The 16991-nt window shown below is 36.9% G+C and overlaps 2 protein-coding genes across 3 annotated transcripts; both read left to right on the top strand.

The window, feature by feature from the left end:
• Window positions 1–287: 287 nt before the first annotated feature.
• Window positions 288–14855, top strand: setdb1b (SET domain bifurcated histone lysine methyltransferase 1b). Of its 2 annotated transcripts, none has more exons than XM_042740862.1 (22): window positions 288–526; window positions 1704–1935; window positions 2854–3017; window positions 3109–3152; window positions 3491–3788; window positions 4001–4202; window positions 4277–4350; window positions 4553–4743; window positions 4895–5024; window positions 6470–6605; window positions 6702–6833; window positions 7188–7476; window positions 7617–7969; window positions 9278–9394; window positions 9526–9695; window positions 9940–10131; window positions 10751–10915; window positions 12055–12230; window positions 12403–12490; window positions 12795–13033; window positions 13174–13262; window positions 14331–14855. In XM_042740862.1, the coding sequence occupies exons 2-22, from the start codon at window positions 1706–1708 to the stop codon at window positions 14446–14448; spliced, it is 3597 nt and encodes a 1198-aa protein (XP_042596796.1). In that variant the 5' UTR covers window positions 288–526; window positions 1704–1705; the 3' UTR covers window positions 14449–14855. The 2 variants fall into 2 exon arrangements, with proteins under 2 accessions (XP_042596796.1, XP_042596795.1); XM_042740861.1 differs by having other exon boundaries at window positions 289–526; window positions 9940–10182.
• Window positions 14856–14993: 138 nt separating this feature from the next.
• On the top strand, window positions 14994–16670 carry LOC109068536. The gene is made up of 3 exons (XM_042740274.1): window positions 14994–15613; window positions 16020–16334; window positions 16444–16670. Exons 1-3 carry the CDS (start codon window positions 15553–15555, stop codon window positions 16668–16670), a joined length of 603 nt encoding a protein of 200 aa, XP_042596208.1. The 5' UTR covers window positions 14994–15552.
• Window positions 16671–16991: the final 321 nt, after the last annotated feature.

Genomic DNA, 16991 nt, shown 5'->3' with positions numbered 1-16991 from the left:
GCAATAATCGGAAGAAACAAGAGAGCAACAGTATGCAAGTGCTGTGAAAAATCTCAGTTAGTCTAGCACAGTACACATAGCTAGGGTTTTTTTTTATTTTCATAGAACAAGTGCTAGCTTTCGTTCGTCAGGTGCTTTAGATGTAATGATAGTTTATATGGACCTAAACTGTGGTTGATTGATTCACTTTGTGCTGTGCAGTCCTGCAGGGCAAGCAGTGTATCGTGGGGGTGTGATCAAGTTTTTTGCTTGTATCCAATTGCTCACTTCAACTGCCACTCACTCATCACGCGAAAGCCGATTGGTCAGCTCGTAGAATCGTCATCGGTCAAACACGTTCATTGAGCCTCATTGCGCGGTGTTCGAGGAACGGTGAATTCGTGTTCAAATAAAAATTAAACTTAAATGCTTCTGGAATAGGAAAAAGCTGTAAACAGTATATTGTTGGTTTTCTGTTCATTTAATTAATGCACGGCAAAAATAGGAAATCCGCAAAAGAGCAGGAGCGATACACACGTTAGGAGAGGTAAGCTAACCCAGTTAGCATCAACACAATTGAATAAAGCTCAATCGATTACTGTATTTTACTTTTGTTTATATATTTACTTTTTAAGATAGCTAAAGGGTGGCATGGATATTTACTCTTTTGAAGCAGAAGTGGACACAAGGATCTGTTTAGCCCTCGCATCCGTGTGTTGCGCGCCGTTTAGGGGTCTTGACTTGCAGGAATTGTGGTTGTTGAAGTGTTGAAACATATAGCGAACATTTTCATGGGTTATGAATATAAATACAGCTTTTCTCCTTATCAGCTGAATGTCAGTTAAAGTGCCGTTTACAGCCATGATATCTACATGATCAGACCGGTTGTGTTTACATATCCCAGACGATTTAAAGTATTACAGAGATGTTACTTTGCCCTTGTGATGTATATTTGCAACAATGTATTTGATGTTGGTGGAGGTCTATATTGTACTTTACAATCAAAGAGAAAATATGAGACTTGTTCCAAACTTGCACTGCAAAGGTGGCTCAGTCAGAAGAGCTTCTGGAGTGGTATTTAATTAAATCTGATGTAGCATTAAAATGTAGCAAACTACAAAGGTATATTATTTTGTTAGTAGACATAATACAGTCTTTTTTTTTTTTCTTTTTTTTTTGGCATTGCAACCTTACAGTGAATTTTTAACAGGCACACTGCTGATGCATTGATTCGACAAGAAGTTTGTGAACTATAGAATGGTCTGTAATTTTTATAGGTATCTTTGTTTAAGTCTTGTAATAAATTAAAAATTGGTTAAAAAAAAACAATTCAGTGCTATAGAGATAACAGAAAAATAGAGCTGTAGCAAAAAAGTAGGAAACTCATAATACACAAGGTTTGGAAAAAAATGCAGAAGTGCAATCTGTAGTTAAAAATCACTGGAGTTGTCAAAAATCTGTCAGATGCATTTTATGTCATCCAGATGGACTTTTGCTAATATCTTGGTGCAGGAAACTATAATACAAAACGTGTTACACATTGTTACTACCAACATTGTAATAATAAAAAGCTGGCTGAAAATAGCAAACTTACCCTTTAATAACTCTCAACTGAAAGTAAATCTTGTGGAATGAAACCCACCAACAAATATACATCTTTTCAAAGGTTTTTTTTTTTTATTCCTGCTGTGACATGTTAACACTGTCTTCCCTTTCTTTCAAAGTTATGGAGGTGGATGCCAGTTTGGCCTCAGGGATGGAGATGGAGTTGGATCCAGAGATGGAGGAGGAGTTAGGAGTGTCTTTGGACGAGCTGCGCAAGTGGATCGAGGAGCAGGTGGACAGCAGCGAAGCCGTGCAGCAGAGGAAAGCTCAGCTGGAGCAGCTGCAGGAATGGGTTGAGCAGAGGGAAAAGGAGGTTGCTAATATGGATGCTCTTTGCTCTAATGCTTCAGAGTAAGTTTAAAGTGTGAGAGATGATGCATTGAGATCAACACAAAGAGACTTCAGTCAAACTGTTTCATGAGAAATATTCAACCCTTAATGCAATATACATATTCTTCATATCATATACATATTCTTCATAACAACTTCTGCGACTGATATGCTAAACAAAATCAGAGTGTCTATTTACACTAAGTGCAAATAGCCCACCTTGTTGCATGGGCAGAAACTATTTACAGTAACTCCGCCCACCAACGTGAGATTGTGATAGTCAATATGACCCAGGTTCGAATCTGCCTTTCGTCAAACTTTTTTTCTCCGTTTTCAAATCTCATATCACATGGGGATGGCAATTTTATTAAATAAAAATGAAGGAAATAATCAGAAAATTTAAAATAAAGTATGGGGTAGGTGTAGGGAGGCGCTTATTGTCCCAAAATGGTGGCATCCGTTTAATAATTTTAAGTAAAATTATAATTTACATTCAGTGTGTTATTGTGTTGTCTTTTATAATGTACTACAATACTGAGGAATTACCACTATAGTATAAATAGCATAAAATCCTGCTATTTCAACATAGTGTGAATAGAATCTATTGCTCTTTGCACTTAGTGTAGATAGCATATCGCAAAAAATACTGCTGTTTTCACTTTGTGTAAATAGAATCCATTGCTGTTTGCACTTAGCAAATAGACAATGCAAAAAAAAAAAAAAATACAAGACAAGTTCAGCGAGTGTAAGATTCTACTCCATCAATAGCTGTAGTCTTTAAAGTTATGACTACAATTACAAGAATATTGATGTGAACGAGCCACTACTTCAGGTTGTGACAACATGATTGATTATCCAAAAGCCACAATTTTATGAGATAAAAATGTCATGTTACTTAATTACAGAGGAAGAAGTCCATACATCTGTCTGTTTTCAAAGGTCTGTGGTTCAGTGTGAAGCTCTGGTGAAGGAAGTGTACAGTAATATGGGTCTAGTGTATCGTGAGAGCAGCTCGGAGGATGAGGGAGGAGGCGGAGCAAAACCTTCTGAGGTCATTGAGATTGATGATGATGATGACGACGATGTCATTGCTGTGGGATGTGGTACGTTAGATGCTATATTTTATGTTATTTCATTTTACAGAAGTGTAAGTGTAAAATATATACAGTAACAGCGCTGTGACTTTCTTTACAGTGGTTCCTCCCAAGAAAGTTGTCACTCCAGCCAAGGACCCAGCGGTAAGAGAAGTGTGTCATTTGTTTCACTTGACAAACCACTTGAAAGACGCAGTGAAGTTTAACCTTCTTTGGCAATTTTTTGTGGACGAATCCAGTCATTTCAATAAAAGCGAAAGATTTCCCCAACACAGATTTTACATCAAGTTCAAATTTGCCATGTTTACCAACAGAAAGCTACTTGTTTTGAAATTGAATTCTTTGTGAGCTTGCTTCATAATTGCCAAAAGACAATGTAATGTGCAAAGGACATTTTTGCCACAATTTCACTAATGTGTCCACACCTTAATGCTATACTGATTCCTTTTCTGTGCTGTGTTGTGTCTGTATTGTATTTAAAGTTTAAGGAGGCTTCAGCTGCTCTTCAAAGAACGTCTCAGCAGGTGCAGAACCTGGCCCAGTCTGTCAACAAAACGGCCCAATCGAGTATAACACCAGCTAAAGCAGTGGCCCCTCCCGCACAATCCCATGGTGCTCTGGCTGTTCCAGCAGTGTTTATGTCCTCAGGCCCAAGGAACGCGCCCACTCAACCTAACCCTAATTTAAAACAGGATAATATCAAGATCAACATGACACTTTTGGGTAAAAAACGAACCAAGACATGGCATCGTGGAACTCTTGTTGCCATCAAACAAGTGGGTAAGTGCATGCAGTTTATTACCTGTATTGAATAATCCTTCTCTGGGATGATGCTGTACATTTCATCCTGCTGTGTGTGTGTGTGTGTGTGTGTGTGTGTGTGTGTGTGTGTGTGTGTGTGTGTGTGTGTGTGTGTGTGTGTGTGTGTGTGTGTGAAGAACAAAATTTCATCAAAAAGCATAAATCATCCTTTTGATATCAAAATTTCACAGGGAACAATTTCAAGTACAAGGTGAAGTTTGAGAATAAAGGGAAGAGTCTTCTCTCTGGGAACCATGTGGCATTTGAATACCACCCAACACTGGAGAGACTGTTTGTTGGTGCCCGCGTTGTCGCCAAGTACAAGGATGGCAATCAAGTCTGGCTCTATGCAGGTGTAGTTGCTGAGATGCCCAACAGCAAGAATCGTATGAGGTGAGATGAACAGAAGATCTTGGGACAGTATGGAAGAATAGAATGCATTGATTACTGATTGAATGTTTTTGCAGGTTCCTGATCTTTTTTGATGATGGTTATGCCTCATATGTGGGCCTGCCTGAGCTCTACCCAATCTGCAGACCATGTAAGAAACTTATATTAATATTAAACACAGCTGATATTTTTAAGTGATTAGATTTTACATTGAAATGTTTGAAGCATCTTTCAAATTGAATAAATAATTATAAAATACCAATAAAAAATAATAAATTAAATAATAAAAATTAATAATAGTAATTACGCTTAATAATTCGTTACAATGGATCTGTCTCTCAATCTGTGTTCAGTAAAAAAGACCTGGGAGGATATTGAGGATGCATCATGCAGAGATTTCATTGAGGAGTACGTCACGTCGTATCCCAACAGACCCATGGTGCTGCTGAAGCCAGGACAAATCATAAAGACGGAATGGGAGGGAACGTGGTGGAAAAGTCGTGTGGAAGAAGTGGATGGCAGCCTTGTGAAAATGCTTTTTCTGGTCAGCTCAGCTACACGTATAGCTAGAAGTGTTATGGTTAAAGATTTTTAAATTCATTTGTTGCTTGATTTCTTTGATCATCCTTCAACATGAGTTGCTGTGTGTTAAATGACATTTGAACATGAGCAATATTGTTTATTTAATGTTGCAGGATGATAAGCGGAGTGAGTGGATTTATCGTGGCTCAACAAGACTAGAACCTATGTTTAATCTGAAAATGAACACAGCTAACAGTCAAGAAAAGAAAATGGCTGGTCAACAAAGACAGCGGCCTAATATGGGTAACAGATTGCTATGCGTTTGTCTTTTATATTTTATGCCTAATCTTTATATTTTATGTAATATTTTATGCACACATAGGCCTGGGTGATAAAATGGTATCGATAGTGCACCTTCATCGATAACAATTTTTAATTTTTTTTTCAATATAACGCACGATAGTTTAATGCTGGTTTTAATTCTATGAGTGACAAGCAGAATGAACACACAAACTCATGCTGAAATGAGTGCTGTGCCTGCCTTGATGAGTATTAGTCGAATTTAAAATAATGTAAAATTTGCATTTGAATGCAAAACCGTTGCAGTTAGGTGTGTGTCAAGGAGTCTTATATCAGTGGTGCACAAGATGTGATAATGATGTAAGTGTCATTGCATTTTAATGTTTTATTGTGTTTTTCATTCAAAATATTAGAGAAATACAGAAGCTCAATGCGGAGAAAACCAAAACCAAGCCCTTCACACAGAACACATATTCTGTGCATTTTTATGGCTGTTTAACTCTCGTCTCACAAAAGAAATGTAACGTTAAAGAAAGTTAAGAGGTTTAACTTTTAGAAAACATGTCTCGAATTTGTGGGGGTTTATTCCATTTCACTTAGTCTCAATACATGATACTGTTTTGTTCATAATTGTTTATGCAATTTGTGAAATTATATTTGATTTATATGTGACCCTGGACCACAAAACCAGTCTTATGTCGCTGGGGTATATTTGTAGCAATAGCCAAAAAAACATTGTATGGGTCAAAATTATAGATTTTACTTTGTGCCAAAAATCTTTAGGATATTAAGTAAAGATCATGTACCACGAAGATATTTTGTAAATTTCCCACAGTAAATATATCAAAACCTAATTTTTGATTAGTAATATGCATTGCTAAGCATTCATTTGGACAACTTTAAAGGCGATTTTCTCAGTATTTAGAATTTTTTTGCACCCTCAGATTTTCAAATAGTTGTATCTCGGCCAAATATTGTTCTATCTAACTTAACAAACCATACATCAATGGAAAGCTTATTTAATCAGCTTTCAAATGATGTATAAATCTCAATTTTGAAAAATTGACACTTAAGACTGGTTTTGTGGTACAGGGTCACATATGTTAATTTAGACGTTATGCACATTTTTTTTATTTTTTTATAGACAGCACTCTCCTGTGGCCTCAGGAGACAAGCCAAAAAAAAATTAACACTTATTTTATCTGCATATAAAACATAAGAAAGGAGATATTTGTTTTAATTTTATTTACATTTTTTTCTATTGCTCTTTGGTTTAAAAACAATTTTTTTTAAAAATCAGAAATTATCGATATCAAATGATATGAAACATTAAGTTGTGATAAATTTTCACTCAGCCCTATGCACACATTTCTTATTACAACTGGCCTTTTAAGAATGAACTGGTCTGTCCAATTCTCATCTTATTAAAACTGTGTATGTGCTTTTAGGAGCATTGAGGACAAAGGGCCCTGTAGTGCAGTACACTAGTGACAACAGTGCTTCTGCTTCCAGTCGGCCTGTAGCCCCACAGATCCCACCACCTCGTCCAGTGGCTCCCGGACCCCCACAGCCTTCCCGCACCGAGTGAGTGCTTCAAGAGCTATTGTTCTTTCAAAATATTTAATTTATTGATCCTGGTCAATGGTTATACCATGTTTATCTCTCTCTCTTCCATTTCAGGAGTCCTAGTCTAAAGAGTCAAATGGCTAAAAAGAGCACTGGTCAGGTTGCACTGCAGCCTCGTCAGGCCGTGACCTCTGACCTCCAGCCCAAAGCACTGATCGGCACTGTTCAGCAAACTAATACCTCCAGGTTAGTGTGACACCCAATCACTTGGTACTTGTCACTTCTGTGATCTATATATCTGCAAAACACTGTATATGCCACATTTTCTTTACTTTGCCTCTCTTTCACCATTTATGCTTGGTATTAGTATCTCAGGTGGTCTGGCCAAGTGGCCTAACACCTTTTTTTTTTTAATACCAATCATTCAATTCAAATCATATTTTTCAGAAATACATGTGTCCACACTGTGTTATCCAACAGTGAAGACTGCCTTCTCAACCATCAGTCAACCAAAATGAAAGTCAAAGTTTTTGTAATGTGATTAATTGTAATATATTTGGGAAACACAATGTTTTAACATCTTGTTATCTTGCTCTGCAGGCTCTTTCTTCTGCAGCCTGGACCTGTGCATACGTTTACACCAATCACACCAGCCCCGCATACTTTGCAGACAACTGTGTCAACCTACACAAGTGAGCGTATTCCTCAGGAGCCATCGTACCAGGCTCCGAATGACAGACTCTTCTACCTTACACACAACTGCACTCCAGACTGTCTAAAGCGCATCAGGCCCACCCGCCCCAACCTGCATCGAGGACGCAACCCACTTCTTACTCCATTGCTCTATGAGTTTCGCCGCATGACTGGCCGCAGACGCCTTAACCGCAAGGTTTGTGCTTGGTTGGGCCTTTTGCCGGTGAAATTTGCCTGAATTAAAAACTATCATTCAACTGTTAAGTGTTTTTCAGTGGTTTATTTGGTACTAATACTCATACTAATTTATATTTACCCTCTTTCTCTCTCACTCAGATGTCATTCCATGTCATCTACAAGTCCCCGTGTGGCTTGAGTCTGAGAAATATGGCAGAAATCCAGCGCTACCTCTTCCAGACACACTGTGACTTCATCTTCTTGGAGATGTTCTGTCTGGACCCCTATGTGCTGGTGGACCGTCGATTCCAACCCCAGAGGCCGTTCTACTTCATCCGGGACATCACTGGCGGTCGCGAAGACATTCCCTTATCCTGTGTGAATGAGATCGACAACACTCCTCCGCCCAGTGTGGCCTACAGCAAAGAGAGGATCCCAGAAGATGGAGTGTTTATTAACACCAGCCCAGACTTCCTGGTGGGCTGTGACTGCACTGACGGCTGCAGAGACAAGTTAGTATCATTGATTGGCTTTCAACAAACACATTCAAAAATGACAGGATAAAGAAAAAAAGCTTCTTTAAAATAAAGAAAAAAAAAAGTAGTTTAGCATAGAGCTGCAGGATTAATTGTTTAAAGATCACAATCTCGATTCAAAACCCACACGGTCGTATTACTAAATGTCAACGATTTGTCTGTGTCTATTAAATCTTTGACAAAGTCATACCAGAACATGGTCAGCTGCCACTGACAGAGAGAGCAGTTATCATGTTTAGGTACGAAACAGCTTCACAAACAGGCTTTTTAACCACACAGTATTATTTCTGTCTTACAATCATTCATATTATCACATAAGTACTGGAATAAAAGACACTGATATCTATGGTAGTGAATAAAATAGAGCAAATCATATTTTGAAAGTAATTGGTGCTTTAAAAACAGTTTGTTGAGTACATTTATTCACCACTAGGTGGTGACAAGTGACAGTTAAAAATGTATTTATCATTAAATCAGTCATTCAAAAGATTTGTTCAAAAATGCTGGTTCATTTAGTAATGAAACAAGTGAAGTATTTTTGAGTGAGTCATTGAATCGTTCATTCAAACAAATGCTTTTTTTTAATAATTCATTAAAATGAATTATTATTATTTTTGTAGACTGCAGCAATTAACGTTTTATCACAGCATTTAGTAAATTACATACTATTTTGCTTAGTTCAGAATCGTGATCTCTATTTGAAACAAATAAACAACAACAACAAAAAAAACATGATTCTCACTTTATCCAGAATCATGCAGCGCTAGTTTGGCATATATATTTTAATCTTATTGAGAATGATTCATCCACGCATATGTGCCTTTTTTGACATTGTAACTTTTAATCTAAATGTCATAACTGGATCTTCCAGGAAAATTACAGCGTTTTATTAAGATTATTAAATGTAATTATCATTTTAAGTTGTTTTTCTGTCAACATTGTGGTACAACTTACATGCAGAAAAAAGGGGGACAAAAACAGGAAATTATATAGAAAGGACCCCTGCAGCCCATCGTGAGATAAAAAAAACAAAACACAAAATAAAATAAATCAAACAAAACATTTTTATGTTCAGATTGTAAAGTATGCAACTTCATGTAATGAAAATAATAGTGTACACTCACATAAAAAGGTAAAAGGAGAAAGTTATTACTTTATTGTTACATCACAACTTTTTCCTAATGATTGGATAAGTTTTTCAAACCATATGAAATTAACATAAATATGAAGACTACACTTCTAAAACCTATTGTCCTTTGTTCTGTACATTTTGTTTGTTTTTAGATCCAAGTGTTCGTGTCACCAGCTGACTCTGCAGGCTACAGGGTGTGCGCCAGGTGGGCAGATCAACCCCAACGCTGGATACCATCACAAGAGACTGGAAGAGTGTCTCCCAACAGGGTCTGTGATATATAACCAACCCTCCATAGTGCCATTATCATGTTGATTTACAGTGAAACCATTCAACTTAATGTCTTCCATCTCCTGTTAATTGTCCTGTCTCTCTTTTTCCCTCTCGTTTGCATTCTCAGGATCTATGAATGTAATAAGCGCTGCCGCTGTAATCCGCAGATGTGCACTAACCGCCTGGTTCAGCACGGTTTGCAGGTCCGACTGCAACTCTTTAAGACCCAAAATAAGGGCTGGGGCATTCGTTGCCTTGATGACGTAGCCAAGGGCTCATTTGTTTGTATCTATGCAGGTAACCCACTCAATACTTTTGGACTTTAATTTAGACTTTAGTTTATTCAAAAGAAAATCGATCCTGTGTTTGGTCTTACCTAAGCTTCTCCCTCTTAAGCCTAAAGCAGTTTGTCCAATGATTTCCACCACTGGGCATTTAAGGGGGTTATAGTAATAATATTATAGTAATGACATATTATAGTTATATACATATATAGTAAAGGATATATTATAGTTATAGTAATTGTTTCTTTCTCTATCAGGTAAAATCCTGACAGATGACTTTGCCGATAAAGAAGGTTTGGAAATGGGTGATGAATACTTTGCCAATCTAGACCACATCGAAAGCGTGGAGAACTTTAAGGAAGGTTACGAGAGTGAGGCCCACTGCTCCGACAGCGAGGGCAGCGGGGTGGACATGAGCAGGGTTAAACTACCTGCTTCCTCCCAACACGGTAAATCCACCACCAAGATGGAGGAGCGTAACAGCAGCACTACCGGCAAAAGTGAGAGACCTATGCACACATCTGACCTCTCTGCTTTTTATAAAAATAAGTGGCTGTGAGGATTTCAATGTTAATGGGGAAAAAAGTAACACCACCCATTTTTTGTAATGTCCTTTGGATCAAGTACAGTAATTGGGAGTCAAAATCATGAATCCTGCTTGCTTTTCAAAGACACCATTGCAATAATCACTTTTACCTAACTGCTCTCTAGGTGAGTTAATGTGAAGTCAGTCCTTCTGAAGTTCACACAGGTCTTCTAGAACGTGTAGTCCATTAGTTTTTTTCTTTTTAACTTTAATTATTTTTGTGAAATATTTTTCAAAAATATTATAAAAGGCCTGCTTATGTGTCTTTAAAATAAATAGCATGTGGTTTGATTTTTTTTTTTTTAATGGCTGATCACATTCACTTTATTTTTAGAGTACTGTAATAGAATTAACATTTTTAGTTTTTCGTTTTATTCTCTTTGATTTTGAGTACAAGTTCATTATCCTCCAGTGTATATTTAGCAGGTGAAGGTTATAATCTTTTCAAATTTATAAAATACTTTTATCCCCCCACTTATTAGGCCAAGATGATTCATCTGAAGACAGTGACGATGACAAAGATGAAGAGTCTAACGAGGATGAGAGCGACAGCTCAGACGACACATTTGTGAAAGACACATATTACTCCACCAGCTCAGTGTGGAGGAGCTACACCACCCGCAGACAGGCCAAAGGAATAAAGGAAGGTGAGGAGAAGACCGATAGATTAAACACTGAGACAGGCCACAAGAGGGCGGGCTTGAGTAGATTCTTATAAATTGTCACAAAACCTGTCAAGGACAAGATCTGAGTAGGATTTTCATGACCATCATTATAATTATTATTATTAAAGGGTCATGAAACCCTGTTTCAGCACTGGTTAGTTCTCCCCACAGTTGCACCTCTGATAACTTTTAAGGCTTATTCTGCAGCATTTAAATAAGCCTTTTGATGGGTTGTGTCACGGAGGTGTCAAAACGATTAGACTTACTAAGTGAATGAACTGTGTGCCGAACGTTTATTACAAAGCAAAAACAAACACTAACAATCAATCAAAGAACATTCCCAAAAGATAATAATAAACGACTCACAGTCTGAAACGTCTATCATAGCAAATCAACACATGCTGTTGTGAATAATTAAGCAAAGCGTCTTCTCATAGGATAAGAACACTCAGTGTCATGAATAATTTAATAGACACTGACGCGTCATCGATGTAGTATAGACCTTTGCCACGTCAACACGATGTAGATTTCAAACCCAGAAGAAGAAAATAGTGCAAAAAAGCCTGTTTTAGACACTTACTAATAATTGTAATTTTATTATTATATTATTTCATAATTTTATTTTTGTGGGTTTTTTCAGTTTATTATTATTATTATTATTATTATCATCATCATCGTCATCGTTATTATTGTTTTACTTCATATAACTTTATTTTTGTGATGAAATGTCTTGCTAATAATAATATTTATAGTAAAAATTTTACTAAACTTTTATATTTTAGCACGTGTTTAATAATAACTAATAATATTTGTTGTTATAATCACATCTTATTTCACATATTAAATTAAATATATTGTTAACTTTCTGCATTTTATTTTGTGGTGAAATGTATTTGGACATGTTTTTGTAAGATTTGCTTTTTTGTGTGTGTGTGTATGTATATATATATATATATATATATATATATATATATATATATATATATATATATATATATATATATATAAATTAGTATCATTTAAATTAATCAGCTGTAAAACCAAATGCTCTGTACATTGAAACTTAATTTGTTCATTTTAGTAACAGTTGACTTTCCCATCATTCTCTGTCTTGGCTGTAGAGAGTCAGGACAGTAAGGATGGACTGAGTGCATCCACAGCTGAGGAGAGGAAGCCGCCTCCGATGCCAGAGGAGACTGGGAAGAGTAAAGTGGCGTCTTGGCTCACCAGCCAGTCTTCCACTTCCAGTGCAAATCAGAGCGTCAAGGTGGAGGGAGGGATGAAGACAGAGAAGAAGGTCAGTTTAATTTTCACACATCTATTCCTTTTTAAGTTTTCACATGAAATGTCTCTCTTTCCAGTCTCTTTGTTCCTCTTTCTTTCTGTCTCACTCTCTGATACACACTCTCTCTATTTTTTCCTCTCATCTTGCACTCTTGTTATAATCTTTCCATCTGTCTTTTGTTTAGGATGTCATGACCCTCTCTGACAGTGATGATGTGCAAACTATAAGCTCAGGATCAGATGACAACAAGGAGAGGGAGAAAAAGACTCAGGGTAAGATGGAGGAAACGAAAAAGTTGCTTGTTTTCCTGTTACATCAGTGGACTTCCTTATGTCACTGTAACGTTTCCTACACTTCAGTCAGATGACTGAATCTGCTTGTACTAGAAACCCTTTTTAACCCTTTATGTCCCTCCTTCTATATTATGAATGAGATGCTCATCCTGGAGGTGTTGTCATAATAAAAGGCTAAGAAAACTAAATTAGCACAATAAGAAGGTTGAATAGCCTTGCATTCATCAATTCTCTGTAACAAGCCATTATACAGGACATTGTTAGATCTCTTTCTCTCTCTCAGCTGTGGTGAAGAGGCAGGTGGCGGTGAAGTCCACGCGTGGCATTGCTTTGAAGCCCCACAGTCTGATGGTGAAAACAGGGGGAGGGGGTGCAGGAGGAGGCGGGTCAGGCCCATCTCATGGACAGGGAGGTGGCGGGGGCGAAAGTGGCCCTAAAAACACCCGCCAGTTCTTTGATGGGGAGGAATCCTGTTATATCATTGATGCCAAACTGGAGGGGAACCTCGGACGCTACCTCAACGTGAGTACAACAGACCCCGATATTATTGATTTAGATTGGACATTTACATAAGTCTAAGATCTCAGGGTATGTTTCTTTTAATTCAGTGATAGTTTGCGACTGCTGTGTTTATATCCTTCCACTGTTTTTTCCCCTCACAGCATAGCTGCAGCCCCAATCTGTTCGTCCAGAACGTGTTTGTGGATACTCATGATCTCCGCTTCCCCTGGGTGGCCTTCTTTGCTAGCAAGTGAGCATAACATATAACTTATTTTATTTTATTGTGCATTTAAATTTAATCATATAAATGTAATAATTTTACCTACCAGTCATTGGCTTGTTTTAATATTTCATTTTATTTTATTTTTTACATTTAATATTGGTGTCTGTGTAACACAGTCATCTACTGTTCACTGAAAGGTCATCTTTAAAAATATGAGTAATTTAATAACACTTGGATGACGAAAATAACAATGCCGACAGTGCGCAGATGGCCGCAATATACTTTGGCCTTTAAGCGATCGGCAACCGGCCATTTTTAGCCTTATTGCAACTCTCTGTTCTGGACTTGCACAAACTGCGTTGCAATGCAATCATTTTCCAAAATGTAATTTATGTGAAAATATGAAGTCTGTTAACGCGTCGCCCGTTAACACAGGCCAGAGACGCTGAAGACGGACAAACAGAGAAAAATACTGTAGCAGGCAGATCACTCACTGTTTATGATGCACGAACTATTGGAAGAAAATCCTCAATATTGATTTGGCGGTTTATATGAATGTGTTTCTGAGGGGAGCTGACTGTCTTCTGAAAAGTTTAAGTTTACGCTTGTCAGAACATTCTGTTTTTGCTTCAAATTGGGTTATCAAACAATCAAAATAATTATAATAATAATATAACTAAATAACTAAAAACGATAAAAAAAAAAAAAAATATATAAATGGAAAATAAATAATAAAAAAATTATTAACTAACTGTAATTACAGATTTAGGTTAATTAAAGATGTCAGTATTTTTTTATTTTTAGGAAACAAATCAAAGAAAAATAAACTAATTCTACTGTTTCTAATATTCTGTATGTTGCTCAAAAACAAAATACATTGTGTACAGTGGGATTTTTTTTTTTTTTTTTTTTTTTTTTTTTTTTTTTTTTACCCAGTCATTTAAAAATAACACATTTCAGAGCTGTAACAGCAATACCGTGAAACCATGATATTTTTGCTTCAGGTTATCATACCGTCAAAATCTCATACCGGTCCATGCCTAGTCAGAATATTTACAGACTATGCGGTCTTTATATTAAGCTGTGTTTCTACAGGCGCATCCGAGCAGGGACGGAGCTGACGTGGGATTATAATTATGAAGTTGGCAGCGTGGAGGGCAAGGAGCTTCTTTGCTGTTGTGGCTCAACAGAATGCAGAGGACGACTGCTGTAACACACAACACACACACACTTAAGATACCTCCTATTCTAGATGTGTCAGTGAACACCTATTTGGAGCTCCTGGAAGTTGGATTTATCCGGTCTGTGCTACTGTTGAGAACTCAGTGGACGCTGACCCCCCACTCCGTCTATCATTATGGTTTATGCAATCCTTTCTGTAAACACCTTTTTCTTTTTTTTATATGCCAATCTCAATACCCCGTTTTGCTTTCATATATGTGGTTCTGATAATGAGGATCTATTTTTTTTTTTCTTTTTTCATTTTACTCATGGTTTTGTGATTGTCATTGTGTGCTTCTGTGTAAATGTGCTATTGTTGGTCAACAAGTTTATGAAAACAGACAAAATTGTACTTTTGTCGCAATTTGAATTAAAGTTCTACAAAGACCAAAAATGTCATCCTGTGTTGTGACACTTGGTTCACATGGCTAAATGTAACACTTATTGTGAATTCAGAGAAAATTTAGCAAGACCACAAGCAAAATTCTGATGAGTCATAAACATATCTTCTGGACACTCCTTTTAAGTGTTTTTTTAATGTGACTAGGTGACTTCAGCACACTGAAAATGTACATCATTGGAAACTGGCAAACCATATTATTTGAAAATGGAAATCTGTTTCTAAGCTCAGTGCAATTAGTCCATCTGACATCCAACCACACATTACTTTTCGCTTGCTCGGTCAAGTGTTCTAAGAAGTTTGATAGCCACTCGATTGCTGTTTAGGTTTTTGTAAAAGAATCATGTGTGACTTTTAATTCAGAAACTTTACAGCACTTGGTACAGCTAACATTCCAGTAATAACTGAATGATTGTATTACTAGAATCAAATGGCATTCAGGAAACTGCTTAAAGAAGTGAAACCAACTGTGGTGCACTTGTACACAAAAGTCTCTACAACGAGGGACGTTTCCTATTCGACAACAGCCAAGACTCTCTAGAGGAGATGTAAACTACTAGAGTTGTAACAAAAAAAACTGAATAGCAGGGTTTAAACATTAAATTGGTCGGATTAGAAGAAGTTAACAATCCCAGGAGGGGCTGATACTGTTTAAATAAAGAGTAGTGATCATATAAAGAAGAGGAACTGACTGAAATGGCTGATAAGCGTCATATGCATCGCCTCGGACTGATAATCCTCTGTTCATTTCTCACAGGTAAAGAATCTGTATTTCTCTACAACGCATGCTATTTCAAATCCTTGTGTAGTTGAATTAGTCTGGGAAAGAGTTTGTTTGAATATCGGCTCAGTTTAATTTTGCAGTTTTTCATGTTTAGATTGCTGAGTTGCGTATAGTATTGCTTACTTTACATACTGTTTACATACTGCACTAATACTGGGCGTAGTGTCACATGCAGAAATATGATGCACATTTCCTTTCATATTAAGAGAATGTTAGTGATTTGAACACTCTTTTCTCTGATAAGAGACTAGTGTATTCTTGATAGTGTGTTGTTTGCCTTAAGCAAGGAAAAAATTGTTTTAAATATTTTGCTTTGTATGCCAATGTGTTTGTGTTTTCATTCTGTATGTTGATTGCTCAACTGTACTTGTGTTTACAGGTACCTTTGGAGTGGATGACACTCACAAGTTCTGCAGTTCTGGTGAAAATGTCCGTCTGCCCTGTAAAAATGCTCTGTCTGACTGTACATCAACTACATGGACCTATACCAGACATTCAGAGGAAGTTGAACTGATTGCTGGAGGGGAAAAGAAGAAAGACACAGAGAGACATGAGAGACTGAGTCTGGGCCCTGACTGCTCTCTGAACATCAAGAAAATCACAAAAGAAGATTATGGATTTTACATCTGCAAACAATATGTGTATGAACAACAATATGGAAGTGTTGCACGTGTTTATCTGCATATTCTTCATGGTAATTTTATGTTTATGTGGTCAATTTATAATAACATATCCTTCTTTTAAACTCAAATGTACAATAAAAATAAAGTCTGTTGGGTCATTTGTTTTATTTTCTGTTTCAGTCTCTCCATCATCCTCACATTCAGAGATCAGACCAGGCAGCTCTGTGACTCTCTTCTGTCAGTTGTATATTGATGGAGTCCCTTGTGATACTTTGGTCCGTGCTGATGGAGTCCAGCTGATCTGGGTGAATCAGGCTGGTGCGAATCTGCAGACAGACTCCAGATATAAAAAAAAACCAAAAATACATATTTCCAAAACACTGACTACAACAATCATAAATGAATAACAAAACATACATACCACCAATAATGCTAAACATAGAAACGAAGTGAAGACCTCAGCTGCATATATTGTCAGGTATCCAGGTGAGGAGACAATCTTTAATCAGTTTAAAATAACCTCACAATCTCATTGACTACCAAAATCATCAGAAGAAACTGGACAAACAGAAGCCTGTTGTACTCTGACAGAAGTAATCTGAACTCAAAGCACTGCTTCAAACAAATGAACTGTGATTAATGATAACAGCCCAACAAATGCTGCTGTACATAATAAAGGAATTTAAACTGAACAGCAAGTATTTGTAACTTTTTATGTAATGTGATGA

This window comes from Cyprinus carpio, chromosome B16, assembly GCF_018340385.1.
Source record: "Cyprinus carpio isolate SPL01 chromosome B16, ASM1834038v1, whole genome shotgun sequence".
In the NCBI taxonomy this organism is placed as follows: Eukaryota; Metazoa; Chordata; class Actinopteri; order Cypriniformes; family Cyprinidae; genus Cyprinus; species Cyprinus carpio.
This window is presented reverse-complemented; position numbering and strand designations above follow the sequence as displayed.